At 33.3% G+C, this 24396-nt stretch overlaps 2 protein-coding genes and 2 pseudogenes across 3 annotated transcripts in view; 2 read left to right on the top strand and 2 right to left on the bottom strand.

Annotated features, from left to right (window-relative positions):
- The first annotated feature begins 5900 nt into the window (after positions 1–5900).
- Positions 5901–24396, top strand: part of LOC143563330 (transmembrane emp24 domain-containing protein p24beta2-like) — a 156499-nt gene continuing 138003 nt past the window's right edge. Inside the window, exon 1 of the mRNA XM_077050895.1 lies at positions 5901–5909. The gene's annotated coding sequence lies outside the window, so the exon portion shown is untranslated. The remainder of the gene's footprint in view (positions 5910–24396) is intronic.
- Positions 5936–9286, bottom strand: LOC143563325 (peptidyl-prolyl cis-trans isomerase FKBP16-1, chloroplastic-like; annotated as a pseudogene). The gene is made up of 8 exons (XR_013140648.1): positions 9079–9286; positions 8175–8351; positions 8039–8073; positions 7744–7837; positions 7579–7639; positions 6882–6927; positions 6433–6503; positions 5936–6027 (listed from the first exon to the last, which is right to left on the bottom strand). The product of XR_013140648.1 is annotated as a peptidyl-prolyl cis-trans isomerase FKBP16-1, chloroplastic-like (transcript).
- LOC143563324 (chitinase 2 pseudogene) lies at positions 10790–11742 on the top strand (annotated as a pseudogene).
- On the bottom strand, positions 12864–19370 carry LOC143563329 (calcineurin B-like protein 2). Its single transcript, XM_077050893.1, has 10 exons — positions 19245–19370; positions 17087–17162; positions 16829–16989; positions 15937–16019; positions 15790–15849; positions 15503–15611; positions 14920–14972; positions 14580–14660; positions 13855–13967; positions 12864–13248 (listed from the first exon to the last, which is right to left on the bottom strand). The coding sequence occupies exons 3-10, from the start codon at positions 16950–16952 to the stop codon at positions 13191–13193; spliced, it is 681 nt and encodes a 226-aa protein (XP_076907008.1). The 5' UTR covers positions 16953–16989; positions 17087–17162; positions 19245–19370; the 3' UTR covers positions 12864–13190.

Raw genomic sequence — 24396 nt, 5'->3', positions numbered from 1 at the left:
CCACACACAAATCGCCCCTCGTTGGTGAATGGTCTAAGAAACTGATATTATATTAGAACACTCTATGAACAAATCTCCTTGTTTGTATAAAACCCACACAATCCACTATGATCTCCATGCTCAATTAAAATCAAATAATTTCACTGGACTTATCAGTGTATATATATATATATATATATAAATATATTCGTTATCCCATTCATTTTTTTTACATATAAATTAGAAGATTACCACAAATAGCACCAACAAATATAAGCTAAAGATTTAGGTTCCATAATAAATGATTAAAGATGTAAGAGCATCCACAACCCATTCCATATATTTTTCCCTATAATTTAGCTAAAAAACATCACCCCACAAATTTATCTATCATTTTTTAAAATTCATTCACATTCTATTCCCTATTCATATTCATAAATTAATTATTTATTACTTTTTTCTCTTTTGTCTTGTTATATAGTGAATGGTGATTAGAGGATATGTGATATATTATATGGTATGGATCAAAATTGAGTCCCTATATTTAGGGATTTACTTTAGTTGCCATATAACTCATCCATATAATAGAGAATAGATTGGAGAGGTGATTTTGATGGTTTTCTTAATATTTACCATAAATTATACAGGTTTAACAATTTTAAAAAATGGGTTGAAAATACTCTAAATGGGTAAGTGTGGTTGATATAGGTGTACTTGACAAGATGAGGCCTACTTAGTTCCAAAGCCACATACAAAAATAGCATAAAAGAAGGAAAACGATTAAAGGAGAGAAAGAAAGTGACGGGGGATGGGGATGGGGATGGGGATGGGGATGGGGATGGGAAAGAGAAAAGGTGGTAAGCCTTAAGAAAGAAAATGTGCATAATATAATAAAAACACCAAGTACCATCAAAGGAAGAGACAAACCCACCCTTCTCCCACAAACCCAAATTTCTCCCTTTTCTTCATTTTTTTTCTCCAAATTAAATTGAGAACAGTTTAATTACGAAAAAAAGGGAGAGGACATTGTAAAATAAAAATTTTATTAAGAAAATACAAATGCATTTATATTATAAAAGTTGATGTCACTCTCTCTTAAAGAATTTTAACTCATCCTCTAATTTTTTTTAAAAAGATTTTATGAATTATTAGATAGTATTAAAAGTGATTGTGAGTAGAGAAGAAAAAAATATAAATGATTTTTTTATAGATTTAGGGAAAACTTGTTTGCCCCCATTTATTTTTTTAATATTTGTTATAATTGGTTGTGAGAGGAGAGAAAAACTGTAATGATAAATGTATGAAAAATATTATTTAATTATACAAGAAAAAAAATGTAGTGTTTTTTTGTGTAATTATAGAGATGTGAATACGATAAATACTCAACGGATTTAATTTATGAAATAAGAATACAACTTTTAAAAGATTGAAAAAATTAAATTAGTCAACGTGTAACATTAACTCAAGCCAATTTATTAAGCTAACATGCTTGAGGGCTTGAACCCAAAACCGTCCCAAACACTTTTAAACTGAATCCAAACTTGTTAACTTTGTGACATGTAATAAATTCACACACTTAATCAGTCAACCGTTTTGACCTATACCTTTAACATTTTTAATTTTAATTAATATAAATATATATTAAGTAATTTTTTAACATGTTTTCTATTTTTTGTTAATATTGTGGTTTGAACCCTCACAGTTTAAAAGACAATTTTTTTTATCAAACTACTTGATGCAATTATGCTATGTGTCGTGGTTCAATTAGAAAAGAGCGTCATGTCACTGCGAGTAGGCAGCGGAGTTTAACTAGCTAATCATTTGCAAGCATATTATGAGTTTACCATATTTAAAAAAAAAGTGATTGATTGTTGATGAATGTCCCGTCCTTTGACGCCTCCTAAACAAGAGGCCTTAGGCAAAGGACATTATTTAACAAGCACGCTATAATTTTACTATATTTAAAAAACAAATTAATTGGTTGTTGATAAGTGACCCGTCCTATGACGCCTTCTAAACAAGAGGTCTTTAGGCAAAAAGACATTTTGGGGATATATTATAATGTGAAAACAATTTACCATGATGAGAATATCTAAATATGTGCAGTGTAATCACACTAAAGAGGCGGGCCCATATGTTCAACCCACCAGAGTAAAAACCCACTTCTAGACTAATGTCATGATGAATCCGAAAGACGGCTGATGCCCAATATCATTGTCCCGGATCGAAAACATGTTATTAAGATAAATGTACGAAATCCGAAATATAAACATACAAGTGCCCATAACACAACTGGTTTGAATTTAGTAATTGTAGCTCTGGAAAATACAACTACCTTTAGAAAAGTATTCTCCTGGTTTTCATGGAAAGAAAAAACCACCTTTTTTTGCTACTTATTCCTTAAGTGATTTTTGTATATAGTTTTGCCTGATTTTATGTACAAAATGTATATAATAAATTTATTTATTTAATTAAAAAGCTAATACGCTCTGAAGTCAGACCTCGCTGTAAGGCTGAGGGGTGTGGGGGGCACGAGAGGGGGCGTGAGTGGTGGCGCCAGCCAATAATATTGTGACGTGTGGCAGAGAGAGAAACTTGATAAGATGGGTGTTGGTAGTGGTGATCGCGCCCCGGGCCATGGTGTGGAGGGGCGCGAGAGGGGGCGCGAGCGGTTTATTTTTTTATTTTTTTATAAATGTATTAAAAAAACGTATTATTAAAAAAACTCATAAATTATTTAAAAAAACACACATTAATTAAAAAAACACATTAATATATATAAAAAAATTAAAGTACTAAAAAAAACATGTGTGGTATGTGATATTGGGTTTTTAAAAAAAGGTTTTGAAGATAGGGTGATTTTGGGTTTTGGGTGTGGTATGTGATATTGGTTTCGGGTGTGGTATGTGAGAATGGTTTTGGGTGTGGTATGTATTGGTTTAGGAATATATATGTGATATATATTGTGATATATATAGAGGAATTGATAATAATAATAAAAATTTTTTTTTTTTAATAAACAAAGAGCCCAACGGCTCTATTTACGTATTCCCATGCCCTTCACGAGCGCTACCCCCTTTGCGCCTGCCTCTTTTTCCGCTCTCGCGCCCCTCTCGCGCCCCTCTCGCGCCTCGGTGGTGTGGTGCTCGCGCCCCGGGGCGCGAACGGCTGGCCTATTGCGCCCCCTCTAGCGCTCCACACCCCTCAGCCTAAGATATGTAGGAGTATTACACTATTATGTATTTTGGATTTTGGAAAAAAAATCCTAAAATAATAAGAGAGATTTGTTAACATAATTGATGCATTTGGATACTTTCTTTATCGCCGAACACATACACACACTCTCTACTCTATTCCTAAACCTATCAAACTTGTATTATGCAAGATTTAAACCCACGACCATTAGTTGGTGAACATACCACTTTACCACTATGATCTCCCTTAGAGACGTATTTCAGATATCTTCACATTGATTCTACACTTTCTCTATTATTAGGATTTCACATTGGTCTTGATCGATCTCTCAAAACTCAATTAATAAATAGTCTAGTTTTGTGATATTGTCCTCCAACTCTCCAAGGGTGTAATTGATTCGCGAGTATTTAAATCTTGATGGAAGTCCGTAAATGTGGAAAGATTGTTGTTCACAAAAGTTAAACTCGTCTTATAAAAGTTGTACTTTTATTGAAAAAAATCATAATTATGTATTAAATAATAAAAAAAGGAAAAGAAAAGAAAAAGAAAAAGAAAAAGAAAGCCCAGCTCCATAAATCATCATTATACAGTTAATGGATTTTATATCAAATACGTAAATAGATATTAACATGGTACCAACAAAACGACACATTTTGTCTTTTATACATTCTCACCATATAGTAACATATTAATACTACACTCTCTATTATGTTATGATATATAATATTATAATGAAAGTGGTTAAAGGTATGGCAGAAAATGAAACAACACATTACCAGAACGAGTCACCATCAATGTTTCCTAATGAAAATTTATGTCTTAATCCATCCTTGATTTAGGGGTCTAACAAGTATTTTATACTTCATAATCATTCAGATTTTATTTTAATATGAAAGCCGGTTTGAATGATGGTCAACTCCCTAACTTTATTTTAAAATAAGTTATTTTTGGGTCTTTGAGCAAGCCAAGTTTGATAATTAAGATTAAATTAAGTGGTAATTTTGTAACTAATTATTACGTAACTTACTGCTGATTATTAGCAATGATAATTTTCATGTAGTTTTTCATCAGTCATACAAATATGAAATAACTTCTAGTAACGATTTTCCACAGTGAGCGTCAAAGGTTGAACCTCCAAGTTCGTTGATGCATGAAATAAGAAGAGTCATGAACAAACGTGTAGCTCACACCTCTAACTCGTGTCAATCTATATTTATGTTTTCCTTTTAGTCAAAGTACATCTCGATTAACCAACAAAACTTGATACCACTAAAATACCAACATAACCATCATATGTTGCCAATTATATCACATGCTCTGTTGAGTTTAATGAACCGCGAGTTGATCGATTAAACTATTAAACTCTAACACGGCTCAAACATTTATTCGTATAAAAATATCGATAACGGCTCAAACATGTTAAATTAGTGTAACTTGAAGACGACATGTGTAACTCATTTATCCAAACAAGTCAAACATGTTAATGCGCATTCGAGTTATGAAATAATTATATATGGATGAAATGTTGTAATAAATGAGTTAAACATGTTAAAGTGAGCATGACTCATCCAATTAAACATGTTAAAAAGATCAATCCAAACGTATAACAACCAGGTTAATATGAAAATACAAAAATATGGTTATTGGTGCCCTGTATCCTAAACATATTTTAGTTTGTGAAAAAGTGACATAGTGAAGTACAAAAACATGACATCATAAAATGCAAATTGGCAAAAAAAAAGGAACAAAATCACATGTAAAGTTCCCTTAAAATGTAAAAGAATCTAAGCCCTTGAGATAAAGCTATCACACATAAGTGTCATTACCTAAAATTCCTAAACTTATAATTCTACGCCTTCACAAACTCTTATCATGGACCATGCCCTCAAAGATGTACAACTCTAACAAATTATGCCTAGTCTTCTATCTCTACTCCTCTTCCCCTCTACAATCTATAATGAGTGTTTCCACTTAACCGACATTGTTACTTGCCTCCTCTTCACATGCCTAAACTATTTCAATCTCTCTTTATCTGCACTTATATACTCATCACTCCACTTTTTCCTAAAACCCCTATTTCTTAATAAGTCCAATTTTGTGTGCCTACACATCCACATCAAAATCCTCATCTTTGTAACCTTCATCTTGCACATTTGCGCTTTCTTGATGGCCCAACAAGCTATCCTATATAAGATAGCATGTCTCACTGCACCACTTTAAAATTTCCCCTTTAGTTTAGTTTAGTTTAGTTGAGAAATTCCTATGGCACAATAACCCGGTAGCTAATCTCTATCTACGCCATCCGACTAGAATTGCGGTAGGCTACGTCACTAACCATCTTCCCATCCACGTGATTTATAAATGTTGATTTGTATACAACTACATTTCTATTCCTCCTTAGGACAAGATCACGAGGTCTTTTATAATGCGATTAATAACTCGATTTACTTTCTATTAGGCGTCAGGTCTATCCCTACAACGCGATAGAGAAAGGTTGTACTAAAATCTGGCCCATTAACATGATAGTTGCCCACCTAACAAAAGGGGGCCGATACAGAGGCGGTGGGCCCATTAGCTTGCATTAGAAGAAGGGGCCTCTATAAATCATGGCTAAAATGGCAATCGCTATCAATATGCTACATTATGGTTCGGGTTTGACCCATATGTGATTATAAACCAAGTGATTACCATTTTACCATTAGTTGAAAACAATGTATCAGGTTGAATATCAATAGGTTTGATCACATTATAGTTACATACAAAACATGCTTACACTCATAAAACCTTGAGGAGTTGCACCTCAAATATCAAGGGCTCCTTAACATGAGACAAAAGGCTGCGTCGAGGACCAAACTGCAACAAACAACATAAGTCACAATTTATATAAAAAGTTGTTCATAATGAATGCCATTACTTCCTTTTTTGGACAAGGTTTCAATAAAAAAAAACATTTTTGCCATGTCATTCTACTTTGTTATGTGTTTTAAGTAGAGGTGACAAGATAGCGTCGGTCAAGTAACTATTTATTCAGCCCATTTAACTTATATAACACATTCCCGTTAAAACTATTTTTTTGAATCAACCCGTTTGAGATCAAGCACAATCCATATCAACAAATTCATATGCAGAGGAGTCAAAATTGTCACCTTTGGTTTTTAAAACATTTGCCTTATAAAAGAACAATTTTATTAAAATGTGACTCATATCAAATGGTGTATGAGAGACTAAGTGATTAATCTTGTAATAATTATGGCAAACCTCATCTGGAATTGGTCCCAAATTCTCATTGACATATCCTACCGAAGGAGGTATTAGTGCCCTTCTCTTACCTGGAAATAATATATCATAGGTTAACCGGGCGACCATTCAAAACAAAGTTTAAATTAGTCTGACAATCTATCCTCTTTCGAAACTGTAAATACTAAGAACATAAAATGTAACTTCTATTCAAGAGACAACAATACAAAATTCATAAAGTTCTAAGATTTTGAGACATAATTTAGTATTATTATTATTATTATTTATTTTATTTTTATATTTTTTTCAGGTAGGGGCTGGGTTTGAGGGTGTTAATGAAGTAGGTAACTTTTCATTCTCAAACCTAGCTTTTATTGTTAATAAAACTTGTGCATTGTAGGTCCGTTGTTATTCTATATAAATTACAGAACAGTGCTAAATTAACATATGTAAAATTAAAAGTAACATACCTCCGGCCTTCATTCCAACTATGACTTCTTTCAAACCCCTAATAATCTGTCAATTTAAACAATTACTTTATCAGTCACACGAAAATAGTCGGTCCTTTTGTTTCCAATAAAGAGATATCTCAACTTTTTTCATTTTTCAAGCTAAATTCAATTGAACACCTTCTTGTCCACTTTTTAATTAACTCTTAATGCGTTAATAAAAATTACAAAAACAATATCATTACAATGATGGGAAAATGTCATACATAGCAGTATATTTCCGGTGGTGGTCGTTTTTGGTAATTAATTATTATAACTTTTTCGATATGTTTTGAGGCTTATTTTTTACGATATAATTAGCAAAGCGGGTGTTTCAGAAAACTGTGAACACAAATGTAAGAAAAATTAATAATAATAATAATAATAATAAAAAAGAAAAGGAAAAAAAAAGTAAATTGCTATAATTATGACATTTCTCATGCAATAATAAGATCTTTGAATAAGACCGATTAGGAGACTGTATGCATTAGAATTAGACTTTGGACGACTTTCAACCCGTTTGACCCCCTCTCCCCTTTTAGTTAATCTTTTTTTTTTGGTTTGGTTTGAAATAAAACAAAATCCAAAATGAGATAAATGGGTCATAAATTCAAAATTGACCCCTCAACTGGTAACCATCAGAAAGCATAATAAAAGCAAGAGTTAGTGCTGATATGACCTCTTTCTCATTTAGAAGAAGTATAACCGGGGAACTTTCTCCGCTAAATTAATCCACAGTACTGCAATTTTTTTACAAAAGAGTTATTGAACTTGTAACACCAATGAATAAAGATAAAACAAATCAACATGATAATGTCCAGGAGCAAGAACCTTTTGCACCTACCTGTGTACAAAATATCCATTTGCCCGTCGACAGACATAGTTGACTTCAACTGCATCTCCTTCACGAGCCTCTTTACCTTCCCCATCAACTATGTCTATGGAGAAAAACACAATGAAGTAATACAGTTTTAGCTTCTGCATAAAATGTAAGGTTTAGGTGGCGTTTGGTTTGCAATTATATGGGTATGTGCATGATAGCAGGCCCGTTTTGAAGATACGTAAAATGATTTATAAACCAATTAAAAGTTCAAAATTACATAAACCACCCGAGTGATGAATATAAAATAAGAAATTACCTTGTATACGCACACCACTATCAAGCTTCTGGGTCCTGAATGCTTCCAGTTCAAATAGAATTTGAAAATAAATAACAAAAAAATAGTCGGTGAAGCTTCTGATAAACTGAAGTAAACAACTTTATACAACACACACCGAATAACCTCAGGTTCATTCGTCTCGAGGGCTTCAGCGATCAGAGGAACGTTCAATAAAACTGGTAGGAATCCAAATGAGTGCAAAATCAGCCTTCTTGGAATCATTTTGCTTGTTGGTAATTGGCCGGTTGACTTATGGACCGCATGATTCTTGGTTTCACCAGGTCTAGGAAAACTGTGTTCTTGACACAATGAAGGCTAAATTTTAAAATCGACTAATTTCATGCTAATGAAACACAACTAAGAGCCAGTGACCTATAACCGTCGTTAATTGAAATGGCCTTTTAGTCAAAAATAAATCATGGTTAGGTGTATGAAATCAAACACTGGAAAATTTAGCAAAAATGTTGCTTCAGATAGTCCCATTTGCACTCAATTAGCTCATAGTTATAGTTAGTTGTCACTCAAGCATATGTAACAAAAATGCAGGCCTTAACAGAAGCTAATTATTTTGCATCAATTAGTAAATTTTACAACTAGACATATACATTACTCATCAACAAATTCAAGGCACAAGATCAATCAACACCAACAGATTATTATTGCAAGAGAAGACTGACTCAACAAGTTGTTACAATAATAATTTTCTATTGATCACGGCATCACGCATCTAAAGCCTCTAACCAAGCCCTATATTTATAATCAACCCTAACTTAATGGCCAAACATTACCATAATAATTATTATTACAATTATGAAACTAAACAAACTTGACCAACTTGTCAACTTAGGTCCTTCGATATTCACCAACGTACTTGTGAACACGATCCGGAATTACCAACACAAAGACCAAACAATTAACACCTCTTAGCCAGGCATCAATCCGATCTAGTAAACAATGTTGCTTGAAATTTTATCATTGATCCTAGTGTTTAATAAATTAGAGAAGAAAAAAAATGATACCATTGAGCATTGGACATGTTGATCAGGGTTTGGAATCTAAAAGATTCCATAGCTCACTCCAGATTAACCAACTAACTAACTAACTAACTGCTTCTGTTTGGGATGTAACTAGGCAATTGGATAAGGGGATGCAACGGATAATTGTTTTTGGGGTGTTCGAATTTTATGTATGTGACACATATCACCCCTTCACTATCTTTATATTTTTTGAACGAATTACTGTATCACCTACCCACCTGATTATCTTCATTTCATCCTTAGGTAATTTGAGCCCCTCAAGATCTCCCGATTTTTAATGGGTGTTTGGGATTGCTTATTTTCACCAATTTATAACTTATTAACTTATTGAAAATGAATAATATGCCTGGATTGTTTTTGATGTGAGAGAAAAAGTTAATAAGTTACACTTTTGTAATTTATTGAAAAGTTAGGGTGTCCCACTCTAACCAATTGGACTAGATATCATTAGCCCTTCACTATCTTTCGTCTTACATTTTTGTTTTCTTTCTTGTCTTTTTGTTCAAACTTTACCCCTAAAGTGGTTTGTGTTACTATGAAACGCAATTTCTGACGTGATACGAAAATAATCAACCTTTGGGTTATCATATCTTAACTTATTTAATAAGCAGATCGTGTTTACGTTGACTTGTTTAGCCTGTTTAATTTACACGGCTTGTCCTGACAACATGTTTAATCAAACAATTCGGCCCCGTTTACGAGTAATAAATACAATTACAACCGCTCAACTCATCAACTTGTTAGACACATCTAGATAAACGAGTTAGACAAGTCATGTTCGGGTTACTTGATTTTGTGTGTGTGTGTGTTTTAGGTTGATGTTTTGACATGAATTAAAAAAAACGAGTCGTGCTTAGATGAAACAATCCCGTCAACCTAATACGATCGACACCCATGATATAAATTGGTTATCATATATACACACATCTATAGATATACAAGCATACATTCATATATACGTACATTTATGCGTGCAATTATCGTTGTTTTCACTTTTCAACCAAGGCCGACCTTGTACGGGTTCAGTGGTTAGGGTTTTGAGTTTATATTATCTATGTGAGTTTGGTTTGTTTGAATTAACCTTGATTGGGTGATTCAAATTCTTATTCTTGATTCACTTTCAAAGAATGATAGTTGGAGGAAATCAGTTTGAATAGAGGTGTATTATATACTTTGGTCATCCATTTTGCAGGTGTTTTAGGCTTGCAAACAAACTGAATGTTTAGTGAACTGCTGTTTGAAGGGAAGTTTGTTATTTGTGTTCTTGAACGTTTGTTTATGTCCGTTTAAAGTTAAATAAACAAACACGAACATATTAGTTTGTCTAATGCCTAGGTGTTTAATTTGAACACAAATCTTAGTGTCGTGTGAGCAAACTAAAAGGTTCAACCTTAACAGCAATCTTCAAAGAAACTGAATGCAATTTTAGATTTGTTCACCAAAATGTCCAAGTAATGACAAAAGAGAAGTAAAAGAGAGACAAGTTTCTTGTTTTTTTCTTACAAATTTTGACTTCAAATCAAAATTTTAATCAACACCAGCAGAAGCATATTCAAATTATGATTAAGTTGCTAAACAATCTCCTATTTAACTTCTGATTTAATCATCATCAACACTCAACTTTCAATACAATCTGCTCTCTGATCAAAATGAGTTGTTCTAAATTCACATTCTTATTTTCACACTACAAGCTCTTTTAGTTTTAGCCATGGCATCAACACAATCAAGATCAGATCTTTTTCGTGAATACATCGGGGCCGAGTTTAATAATGTCAAATTCTCAGATGTACCCATCAACTCAAATGTCCAATTCCACTACATACTCGCCTTTGCAATCAACTACACCACTTCATCCCCGACCAATGGAAAGTTCAACGTCTTCTGGGATACCGATAATCTCACCCCTTCTCAAGTCTCTTCAATCAAGAACCAACACTCTAATGTCAAAGTAGCTGTGAGCTTGGGAGGTGACAGTGTGAATGGAGGAAGCTGTTACTTTAGCCCTTCGTCCGTGGACTCGTGGGTTTCTAATGCGGTTTCTTCACTTACTAAAATCATCCAAGAGTATAGCTTAGATGGGATTGATATAGGCTATGAGCATTTTCATGCGGATCCTGAAACGTTTGCTGAATGCATCGGGAAGCTTATAACCACCTTGAAAAACAACGGAGTCATCTCCTTTGCGTCGATAGCTCCGTTTGATGATGATGATGTTCAAAGCCATTATCAGGCTCTATGGAAAAGTTACGGTCATGTTATAGACTACGTTAACTTCCAGTTTTATGCGTATGATGAAGGAACCACTGTTTCTCAGTTTATGAACTATTTTCAGACGCAAAGCTCGAATTATAACGGTGGCAGGATCTTGGCTAGCTTCATCAGCGATGGAAGTGGGGGTTTATCGCCACAGAACGGGTTTTTTACTGCGTGTAGCAGGCTTAGAAACCAAGAGAAGCTTGGTGGGATCTTTATGTGTTCTGCAGATGATTCGAAGGCTTTAGGGTTCCGTTACGAGAAGCAATCACAAGCTTTGCTGGCTGCTCATCCTTAGTGTATATGTATGTATATTATGTTTTGTTCTTGTGTTTCTTTGTGGCTGTGAGTCTGGTGTGAAAGATTTTATGTGTGTATAATATAATTATTATCTACTATATATTGGCATGCTTACAAATCTTCTCTATGGTTATAATTTTAACTGTTTTAAGTTTATATTATGATATATGGTCACAAGGACACAGAAGTCAGCATCGTACGACAGAACATACATTTGTTTTTCTTTTATTTCTGTGCAACTGATACACATGATTAGAACTTGAACTGAATAAACCATAATAAATGCATCTTTGGTTACTGAAAGAACATATTGAAACAAGGAAAGACAGTGACACTGTTTGTGTTCTTCTACAGACGGCCGACATGACAAAAACTTAGGTTTTGAGACAATGTGGCAGTGAGAGCTAAGAACAAGATTAATATTTATTTAGTCTATTTATTAACATCAGAATCAAACTTATGCTACCACTACTAATATTAACTTGACACTTACTATAATCTCTGATCCAACATGGGGCTCTCTAAACTTTTCATAATTCTTTCCACTCTACAAACTCTTTTACTTACGGCATCAACCCAACCTACTGATCAAAAACCGAAAATATTTCGACAACATATTGGAGCGGAATCCAAAAATGTCCAATTTTCAGACATACCCATAAACCCAAACGTCGAATTCTACTACATATTAGCATTTGGAATAGGTTAAAAAGTGAAGGGAAGCTTCATGGGATCTTTGTTTGGTCTGCTGATGATTCTAAATTTCAACCTACTTGCTGGTTATATATTAATGTTAAAAAAATTTATAAGATTATTAATTATTATGGTTATGCTAATCATATTCAATATGGTAATTACTAATGGATGTTCCCCTAGCCTAATACAGAAGTTTTGACTTATATTATGAGACATCTTATATACCCTATACAGAGATGAATGATACAATTCACTATTCGGTTTCCTCTTCTTCATCGAATCCAACACGCTTTGAACCCGCACACATACACACCCGAACCTACTAGGGGTCTCTTTTCGAAAGTGTTACGAATTCATAAGCAACCTAAAAGAATATTTAGTTTTGGGTTATACTTGTTAAAAGATACTTTCAAAGTGCTTATTCAATAATGATTGTACACTTAAATATACTGTAGTTTGTTTTAATATTAATATTTAATAAATAAGTATGCACTTATAGGATATGAAATAAGCAGCAATAGATCTCAACTGGAACTTTCCACATGTCTAAATTGTTTGTATTGTACAACATAGTACCACATACTGTCAGTACAAGCCTTTAATGCAGGCAAGACACGAAAATAGATCTGATATGTGGGTATATCAACAGCTGTACTGGGGTGTATGCAGGCATGCAGCCAACAATTATTCTTATTCAATGATCATAGTCTAATAAACACAATATATTTAATGGAATGGAGTCATAAACAAATCCCTTCAAAACCAAAAGTTTATCCACAAACTCACCTCTGCTTGTGACATCAAAACCACAATAGAAACACACAAATCTCCGATTACGTTCTCGGTTACGTATCCTCTACCCTTGAGTGAAAAACAAAGCTTGGAAACGTTGTCGTGATATCCCTACATCAAAATTCAAGCAAGGTTTAAGATTAAGAGGACAAACCACATGAAATAAAATCGAAACCAACTTGCACTTGATAAACGGTTTTAGAAAACACGTTATATTTTATAACTGATTGTAGCAAATTATCAAACACTTATAGGTCTTTTGCATTTCATTTATGGGACGTACCAAGATGAACATTGTTAAAATTTTAATATGATGATCAAAACATGTGATCTATTGGACATTTAAAGGGATTTTGCACAAAATACCAGCGTAATATTTCACTTATCCCTTTTTAGTCGTTTTACACTTCTCACACGAGTCACAAAAGAAGATTTAGTGTCCCGTTTAGGTCATTTTATAGGTCTGAAACTGGTTTTAAAAAGTGATACTTTTTATAAGAACTGTTTTATGTATGTAATGTCAAACTTGAGATGAAGTGTCGAATGTATACGAGACACCACCATCTTTTATATTTTAATGACTCGTCTGTACACAAAAGAGTGAATGACTCAAATGAAAAGGTATGTTGGTATTTTATGCCAAAAAAGAAAATCAAATCAACATAGAATTAATCAACCATAACCTAATTATTATTAATAATAAGAAGTAGAACTTACTTGAGATATTGAAGCGTCATATTTTTTAAAAGCGATGGATGTCGCAGTACAAGACTCCTCCATTCTTCTTTGTCAATCTTCCCATCATGTTTTGTATCAGCTTCCTCAAATGTCTACAACAGGAATTACATGCTTGTTATTATTATGTGCAAGAACCATTGTAAAAAATGGATATTTGCAAATGATAACTATTTTCCATTTGCAAAACTCGTTTCCGCGTTCTTGAACCGTGAGGGGGTTAGGGTTAACATGTCCCATTTATTAATTGGTCAATCTGAGTTCTATTTTACAGAAAACGGGTCAAAAATATAAACCAGAAAAGAAATAAAGGAAAACGAATCAAATGGTATAAAAGTCGTGAAGTACTCAGGTGTTTACAACCTTATAAATTGTGATATTACAATATTTTGATATGAATATTTAATATATCTTAGATGTTTATTAAATTTGAAAATTGGATTAAAGAAGGTGTTGGTGGGTTAACCTGCCTATTTAAACGGATTAAATAGATCAACATGAACAATGAACAACACTCGTTTATTAAACGGGTGGGCATCTCTCCTAAAACCTTGGAAAAGACCAATAACAATATTAACCCATCATGTCTCCTACCTTTTGACTGATTAATCCCGTGTGTACGGCGAATAAGCAATTTCGATATTAATTAAACCCTAAATATTAAAGCGAGTTTTGGAGCCAAAAGAAGAAAGGATCAGATAAAGTACCTTGTCGATGATGCTCTCGATGACATCATCTGAAAGATTCATGCCTGATTCAGCAAGTGTAGCTACCACCATTTGCTTTACCTATATAATGAGAAGTTGACCGAATGATCAGTATGTTGACTATTGGTAAAATATCTTAAACATGTCAAATTGACAATTGAACTACAACATCAACAGCGTTGTTTTCCTACAAATAAATAGTCGACTATTTAAATCTAGAAAAAATTTAAGGAGTTTTATAGATACATGATTAGATACGGTGAATATAATGACATTTTTATTTGTTAAAAGAGAAGAGTATTTTAGGATGTTAAAACTTTCATCTAGAAAAAGTTTTCACCTCTTGCCTCTCTATGAAACCTTGCTGCTTGAGATCATAAAGCTGAAAGGAAACTGCAAATAGAAAAGGAAGAATAAGAAGATTCTCGATCATACAATATATCACATATTCACACACACCCACAGACACACACATCTAAAAAAGAGAGATTTTGTTTTGTTTCTTTTGCGTGTTTGTACAACGCGATCAAGTAAGAAAAGAATCAGCAAGAACGTATCAAATCTATAATTTAATTCATATGAGTGACAAATTTAAAAATTCAGAATTTTATATATCCATTATCCACTGAAGTGTTGATAAAAGTTTGAAGCACTGAAGTCGACAAATTCATATTTGTGCGTCAAGGTCTCATCCAGGTGCCTGTGTATAAATTATGAATTTGTCGACTTCCTTAAATGGAGCATACTTCAAATTTTATCAAAAATTTGAAGGCTTCAAAATTTTATCAAATATATCAATAGAGATATATAATTGTGAATTTGTTGGCTTATATGATTCGATACATAATTTTGATTAGTTCTTACAGTTCTAACCAATGCGTGTACATATATTATATGTATGTATAAAAACCATTTAAACTTACATTCAATTTTATCATCAATAGGGGCATTAGGATAAAATACTGAGAGTGCACGAGCAAACTCCTCAAAGCCCAGGATTCCATTATGCTTCGTATCAAACAGGTCAAACACCTGGAGTTGGCCAATAATATAAGGTCAAACAATATTTCTCAATAACCAATGACATGCCATAATATGCGTTACATTTGCTTCTTAAAAGTATTATTGTTGGAAAACCTACTACTGTTGATAATCATTTAATATAACATGCATTACGAGAAAATTAAGTTGGTTATTAAAGAAAACATACCCGATCAGCGAACAAGCTTTCTTTTTTATTTGTCTTAAACAACGCCAGCTGGAACTCCTCCTGCAATGGGTATCAAGTTAGATTCTTTCAGCTTGCAAATATAAAACAATCATGGAAAATAAAATGAAGGAACATCAATATCTTTACCTTATTAATTAGCCCGTCATCAATAACTGCACTGCTTATCTTCTTAAATAACTCATAAAGTGCCTCAATTTCACTTACACTAACTGCATAAGAAAATAATAACCTTTTGTAAGTATGATGTCCATTCATGAATTAAGCAAAGACAAATTTTAGCATGATTAGCTTAACTGTTTCTAAATTACCATCTAAGATCGTTAATTAGTACAGAGAAACCATTTACAATAAGATTTTGTAAATTTGCTTTACGGGAAATCAGCCTATATATGTTAACATTTTCTTACCAGTTACAATTTGTGTTTTATGCATAATGTAAATTTGCACTTTTTCATCTCATTTTAGTCATTGTATAGTTTTATGCACATCTTAGTCACTAAAAAGACGACTATGTCCTATTTGAGTCATTTGTATGCAAAAAACAGGCTGTCAAAAAAGAAAATTTATATATATAAACACATTATAAATTTAGAAATAATATTAAACTTTGTAAAGAAATGTAAAAATTACCGATTACAAAATGACATGAGGTCAGGGATAAGAAATTCTCTCTCATCAAAAGGAGTAAGGGTTCAACATTTGACTAATATATGAGGACAAGTTCAATTTTTGACAAATATTTTACATTATAGGAACCGAATATAGGATCTTTGGTTACCTATCTTGATTTCACTGTCAAATATATATATATATATATATATATTGAACTCACTCCTGAAGTTTTGTCAAGATATGAACTTTTACTCCTTTTAATAAGAGGGAAAAAAATGTGTTCCCCACATTGTCAAATTTGAGATCTTTAGTTAACTTTATGGGCAACTTTATTGGTTTAATCTCCATTTTAATTCTAAACTGAAGTATTAGAATTGCAAAGTGATAGTTTAGTATAGTTGCATACACACTGTCTCTCTAGCTAAAATTTCAGGATCTTCAAGGCCTCTTGATTGTTTATACAATTCAAGATCACAGCAGTGTAGCAGGGAAGCAAACAAGTGCCTGACCCCCTCTAAACACTGAGACATGTTACCAGTTGCACATTAAAACGATCCATACTTGCACCTGAATGAAAAAATGAAATAACAAATTGTCAAATCATTTTAACTAATAAATAAAAACATGCAAAAAGGAATGGAACAAATGGAAGGATAGAAATAACCTTTTGACCATTTCCTATTGCTGATATGATTTAAAGTTTACAAATCACTTGATAAGAAGGAGCAATCAACTTGTAACTGTCAGAAATGAGAAAATCTTATCAGTAAACCTTGCTACAATAGCTTTCACCCTACCCAATAATACTAATAATAGCCCTCATTAATCACATTAGTAATAATCTATAGAGAACATGTGTTTCGTGTGAATTTAGTTTGGAGATAGATTTCACATGATTTATCAAGTAAAGCATACTGATTATCATTAATTACATGAGGGATGATCACATATGGGTGTGGCACAAATTCAGTTAGAGATAAATATCATGTAACATATACTAGCCTTAATTAATCACACGTGTGATGATCAGATAAAGGTGTTGCACAAATTCGGTTAGAGATAGATATCATGTAAGATATATTGACCTTAATTAATCGCACAAGTTATGACCTATGGAGAACATGTGTGTCGTGTCACGTGTGAATTTTGTTTCAAGACAAATTTCCCATGATTCATCAAGTAAAACATATTAATTTTCATAAAAAACAAGAGTGACTATTGATATAATACATATGAGTGTTACACAAATTCGGTTTGGAGACAAAATTATCACATGAACTATTATATAAAGCATATTAATCTTCTTTAATCACATGAGTCATAAACTATATAGAATAAGCGGAAACCAACTGGCACAATTTCTTAAAACGACAATAACTAGCACCTAAGAATACCATGTTCACATTGTTTCATTCTTGAAGCGATATAAACTCGTTGAGCGCTCAATGCACCTGCCCGCTTCAGTAGATGGTTAAGTAGAACCAAATTTGGCACAAACTTGTTGAAACTAGTTAATTATGTTATAAACAGGTAAATCATGAATTCTAGATAAAATCATAAACAGGGTACGAATCATAAATAAGGACAGTTAAAACAGTAACATGAAGTCTGGTCCAAGTGTCGACATCAATAAAAACAATTTCCTACAATATAAAACAGGCAATACATTTATACCATAATTAAACTAAGCAACTTCAACAAACTAAACATGCAAATCAATGAAGAATGAATCCAATACCCTGTGGAGCTTAATCTCAGATCCGAAGTGCACTTAATTTAAAGACTCAAAACAAACTAACAGAATCATTCATGCACTGATTTCAACTCTAACCTCAGCCTATTGTCAGCTCAAGAACCGGCGTTGGTTCATATGCTGACATCAATAGAAACCAAAAGATTCAATACAAAAGTGCACGTTCATATCATAATTAGAGTAACTTGAATTTAGCTAACCACAATGCAAACCTTTAGTAGAAATAATCTAATATTTGCTAGAAGTTTATCTCCGTACGTACTTCTTACAAAAGACTCAAAAGTAAATAAGCTCAAGTAGAAGAACTATTTGCACACCAATTTCAGATGAAACATTGGTCTGTTTTGATTAAAAACATAAACCAAGATCTAAATGTTGAAATCAATAAAAACATATTTGTTTTGACAGAAAGCAGGTTCATACCACAGTTAAAGTAACTCAAAAACTTAACCAACCAAAGATTCTCATACTTTCTAAAGCTTAAAACAAAATACTTGAATTTACTCAAATTGACGGATCATTTACACATCAATTTCAGTTGAAAACCTCGGTCCGTTTCAGGCAAATATTGAAATCCAAAAGAGATATTTTCTTTTGATACAAAAAATCAAGTGTACGCCATGAATAGAACACATGAAGATAATAACGAACTAAGAACGCAAAATAATCAAAGTATAAATTGCGGAACCCACTCTCACACCTTGCTATGCACTTGCAATAAACGACTCAATTTCAGTTAAAACCGAGGTCTGTATTGAACCAAAACATGAATTCAGATCCAAATGTTGACATCGATAAAACGAAAGCAGACCCGTACCAAAGTTAAAAGTAACTCAATCAGCTTGATTGATATGACAGATAACTGAAACCTACTTACTCTCCGATCTCCTACTTAAATCAAATCAAACCAATTCAAGTAAACATGTATGATCCTAGATCTTCACAAACACATATCCTCAATTCCACTAACACATGATTCAATTTCCAAAAAGTAAACCCTAATTCAACAATTGAGAGAACAAAACGGATAATAATTGAGTATAAACACTGCATAATAATTGAGACTAACCTTGCGAACACAGAGTGAGATGAAATGGAGAAAAACAGAGGATTGGACTATGAATGAAATTGAAATGAAATGAATAAAAAAGATAAGAGTTAAATAAATTGGGTGGAAGCAGCAGCAGAAGAAGAAGAAATGAGAAAACTGCTGCTGCTTCTTATAATATAATGATTTGATTTTGAGGGGATGGAACACATGGAACAAGTAATGATGATGATGCTGATAGGATAGTACATATCCATCCCTTATAAATTAATATTAATAATAATAATCAACCACGGAGGAATCTTTATTATTATTATTATTATTATTATTAGAGAAATCTGCATTTTGTCTTCCTTGTTTATGGAATGATTCTATAGGTTTGACACTGAAAATGATTTTGCGAACTTTGGACCATCGTGATATTTGGGCGGGTCAATCTGACTTCTTTCGTTAAATATTTTCGTTTAAGTCTGTTTATTTGCAGGGTATTTTAGACTTTTTACAAATGTAATTTTGGTCAGTCACATATGTGCCACTCTGTTAGTTATATTTTTTAAAAGCTTGAAAAACCCAGCTTGCCGGGAAAAATGACAGTCCGACCACCGAGTATTATTTTCTTCCTCCTTCCTCCATACTCTTCCCCCTTCTCCACCCTCTTTCCTTCCTTCGTTTCTTACCTAACTTAACCTCCACAATTTCCTCACAATTTCATCACCCCCATTATATATACACGGCTCCCTCACCCATCACCAACACCATCACCGCCATCTCCATCACCATCACCGTCGCCATCTCCATCACCATCGCAATCTCCATCTCCATCATCAACACCGACCCACGCCGCCACCCACCACCGACGCCGAGCCGCCATCCCGCCGCCATCCCCATCCACATCCGACGCCGCCATGGTTTTCGTGTTCATTATTCGGTTCACATGTTTAATCGGAGTCCCACTAGCAATAGGTCTCCAAATCCGGTTTCAGATTCGTCAAATTTCCGTCCGCGTGGTGGTTAATGTCGCCGGTGTAGTCCGGTTGGCGTTCCAACGCACGCGGAATGTCGACTCGCTTCTCCTACCGTAGTGTTCGGGGTGTTCGGGTTCGAATTCAGCGCGTAAAATCCCGAAGATTATAATTTGGGTGTTTTGATATATGTGTTTATGTATTGTGTTTATGTATTATGTTTATGTATTGTGTTTATGTGTTTATGTATTGTGTAATATATTATGTATTGTGTAATATATATAAAAGAATGGTTTTGTTCATTGTGTGTTCGGGCTCGGGTTTGGGGATAACTAAAAAACGAGCCGTTTCGTCGTTTTTTAGTGAAAAGTTTGTTAAAAAACGACCCGTTTCGCCGTTTTTAGTGAAAAATTTGTTAAAAAAACGAGTCGTTTCGTCGTTTTTGAACAAAAAGTTTGTTAAAAAACGACCCGTTTCGTCGTTTTTTAACAAAAAGTTTGTTAAAAACGACCCGTTCCGTCGTTTATGAACAAAAATTTGTTAAAAAACGACCCGTTCCGTCGTTTTTGAACAAAAAGTTTGTTAAAAAACGACCCGTTTCGTCGTTTAAAAATATTATATACAGTATATATATATATGCAACATATATATACAGCATATGTATATATGCAGCATATATATATACAACATATATATATATATATGCATATGCAGCATATATATATACACAACATATATATATCTACGGACTATATATACACAATATATATATATATATATATATATATATACTATAGGGCATACATACAGAACATAAACACAGGTTTAACTATACAACACATTGTAGTACTTAATATATATTAGATATTGTGTAGTTTTATTAAATGGTAGCTCAGTCCAACTGGTTTGTGTTGTTTTTTGTTAAACCGGGGGTCCGGGGTTCGAACCCCACCCACTACACGAAACAGGGATATTTAGTTTTATGTTTAATTATAGACTCAGGGGTAAAAAAGTAATTTCACAGTTTTTTGGTCAGTCAACTCACGGTCAACTGACGGCAAGGAGTCAGATTGACCCGCCCAAATATCACGTTGGTCCAAAGTTCGCAAAATCATTTTCAGTGTCAAACCTGTAGAATCGTTCCATAAACCAGGGAGACAAAATGCGGATTTCTCTTATTATTATTATTATTATTATTATTATTATTATTATTAACTTACTCGAACATTTGAACTATTTTTGAATTTTGATCTCTCACTTATCACTATAAAATATAAAAATAAAGTAAAGTATCATTTTCATCTTTGTGGTTTAGCAAATAATGTGAATTTAGTTCAAAAAGTTTATTTTTTTACATATTGACCATCCACGTTTTCTAGTTCTTGTCAATTATATCCAAATCATTAACTCCATTAAATTTAATCGTTAAGTCAAGGGTAAACATGTCTTTTCACTATTTCTTTATTATAATATTTATTTCAGTGAACTGCGATTTTCGTTCTTGTGATTTGTCCAAATCTACGGTTTTAATTCAATAGTTTCAAGTTTACAATTTTCGTTCTTGTAATATCATTTCACTTGCAATAAATTACCTACCAACAAGATGTATCTAACTTACTAATACATTATATTGGTGAATGATAAAGTGATTTGTCGGACAAGAAAATTGAGGTGACAAAGGAGAATGTCTTTTTACAAAAACTACTTATTGCAAAGATTGACACAATTAGTACCGTTTGGAAGATGCCACAATTGTAAATCTACTATTATTCTTAGTTTTTCCTTTTACACAAATGTTGATTCTTAATGAAACACTTTCAAAACAAACTATTTATGTATTTTTCTTTATAATTTTCACATGAATAATATTAAAAAAAAAATTATGTTGCTATTAACTTTTCCTTCATATTTAGATCTTTCCGGATATGCTAAATTTAGCTTCTTCTTACTCTTTTTTTAAGGCTTCTTGCATATTACAAGTTTTGAACCCTTGATCTCTAAGAGAGGGAGCAAGTATTACACACCCTAATATCACTTGGCTAAATACCCTCATTTTCAAAATAGATGAATTTTAAAAATAATAATAATACAACAACAATAATAATAATTTAATCAGAAGTCCCAGAATCTTTTTGTTTGTTTCAAAAAAGGAAAAACGATAATAACAATTTCATTTATAACTCACAACAATAGTTAAGATACATCATGTGATATATATTTCCCCTCGTACACATGGATCATGATACTAAGTTGCATTCACAAAATCACAAGTACAACTGGAAATTATATAATAAGTAACTTAAGATATTAATATTCGTGAATACCCACCAACTCATCACTCATACCATACAGCCTAGCTTCTAGAATTTAGAAAAAAAAAACAAAACTTTCCATTACTTTATACGAAATTATTGTTATAATGTACACAATAATATCTTTTCTCTAGTTATCACATAAAAGTAAAAGAATTTGTCATCTTATGATCGTTTTCATAGCTGTTACAATCAAAACAAATGACTAAAAAGAATTAAATACGATAAGAAAAACATTAAAAGCATCATGTGGGAGAGATTGAAAAGTGAAAACTACAAAACATGTTCTTTCTTCAGTTCTTCTTGCAATGCCTTATTGCACATACTAAAAACACATAAAAGTATACGACTTGGAAGAATGCAATAGCAACATATAAAAATCCAGAAATATTTGGTAGCATAAATTGTTAAACGTGTCCAACATCAAACCGGATTGAAGGCTTTTAGAATCTTGGAGAATATTTAATATAATAATTAGTTTATTATTATAAGATAAGTTAGTCTTATTTTATTTAATCCTTTTTGTTTTAGATTCAAATTGTGTATTTGAGTTAGTATAGAATTAGTCATGTATGGGCTCTATATAAGCCATACATTGTATCAATATTATTAAGTTTTTCTCGTTTGTCGTTTTCTTAATAAAAGAGTCGATCGTGTGTTGATCAAATCTCGTGTTTGTGCTCTGATCCGTCTTCTATTTTGACAGTCCGAAAACCATAACTATGTGGCCATTTTTAGCCACCGGTTCTAGCTTCGTAACTCATCTCTCTCTGTTGTTAACAACCTGAAACACTGCTAACTTGTACGTTACGATTTGGTCTCGAAACCAACCCCCGAACATATGATGTTGTTGTCTCGTTTAGACAACCCAATGGTGCTATCACTTGGGACCGTTGGATCATTGATCCAACCCACTAAACTACCCAACACACGGAGTTTTTTTTATCATCCTGACACACGATCATGGCACAACATCATTGCTCGACACACGGAGATTTAACCATCCCGACACACGGTGATGGCACATCATCACCGAAACATTCAGTTCGATGAACACCAAAACAACGTTGACACACAAGCTTGTTGCACTCTGTCATACCGGCGGACCCGAACCACCTTGTAACTCCATGTTAACACCGGTCGACAGCTCTCACATCTGTTGTCTTCTTTCGATGTCGTGTTAACTGTCAACTATTCTCTACAAAAATCAGGTTTTCTTTGCTCCTGCCATTACAATTCTGCCTAACCTTTGATCGAAAACTCACCACAAGCGGTTTGATCGGAATCTAGACACACCATCGCTCCGATCCTGGACACACCATTGATCGAAATCTTTTCTTGGGGCTCACCAAATAAATACAAAATACTACTCAAAACCTTTGCTCCTTGCTTCCTTTTACTCCACTCCACGTAAATAACTAAAAAAAAAATTAAAACAATTTTTCTTTCTTTTTCTTTCTGCTCGATTGAACAAACAATCCTGGGTTGTTACCCTCAACTTTCGTTTGATATGCTTGACCAACCTTTCTTTCTTGAACGTATTCTTCCTTGGAATTGGGTATCTAGAACAACGCAACACGCGCACCGTCACACGATTTGCTCGAAGAGCTTTTCTTATTAATCGACTTACGATAAAGAAAACTAGATACACGGTAAACTTCTTAACATGAGCCTACCAAGATTGGCCACCACCATTTATCTCTTGTAAAACAGCCATGGACATTTGGACGCCCTTGTCGTCCCAAACGGAGCTCTCGCATGACATGAAAACGATCCAACGAAACACCGCACTGGTCTCCGTATACTGTCGTTATGTTTTCTGGTTGCGACAGAAGCCAATTTTTCACGTGTGCCCTCCACCGACGGACACACCCGCCGGTGGAGACTGCCCCGATCTTC

This window comes from Bidens hawaiensis, unplaced genomic scaffold (genome assembly GCF_021521415.1).
Source record: "Bidens hawaiensis isolate Kalapana, Puna unplaced genomic scaffold, B.hawaiensis_p1.1 tig00021362_1, whole genome shotgun sequence".
Lineage (NCBI taxonomy): Eukaryota > Viridiplantae > Streptophyta > Magnoliopsida > Asterales > Asteraceae > Bidens > Bidens hawaiensis.
This window is presented reverse-complemented; position numbering and strand designations above follow the sequence as displayed.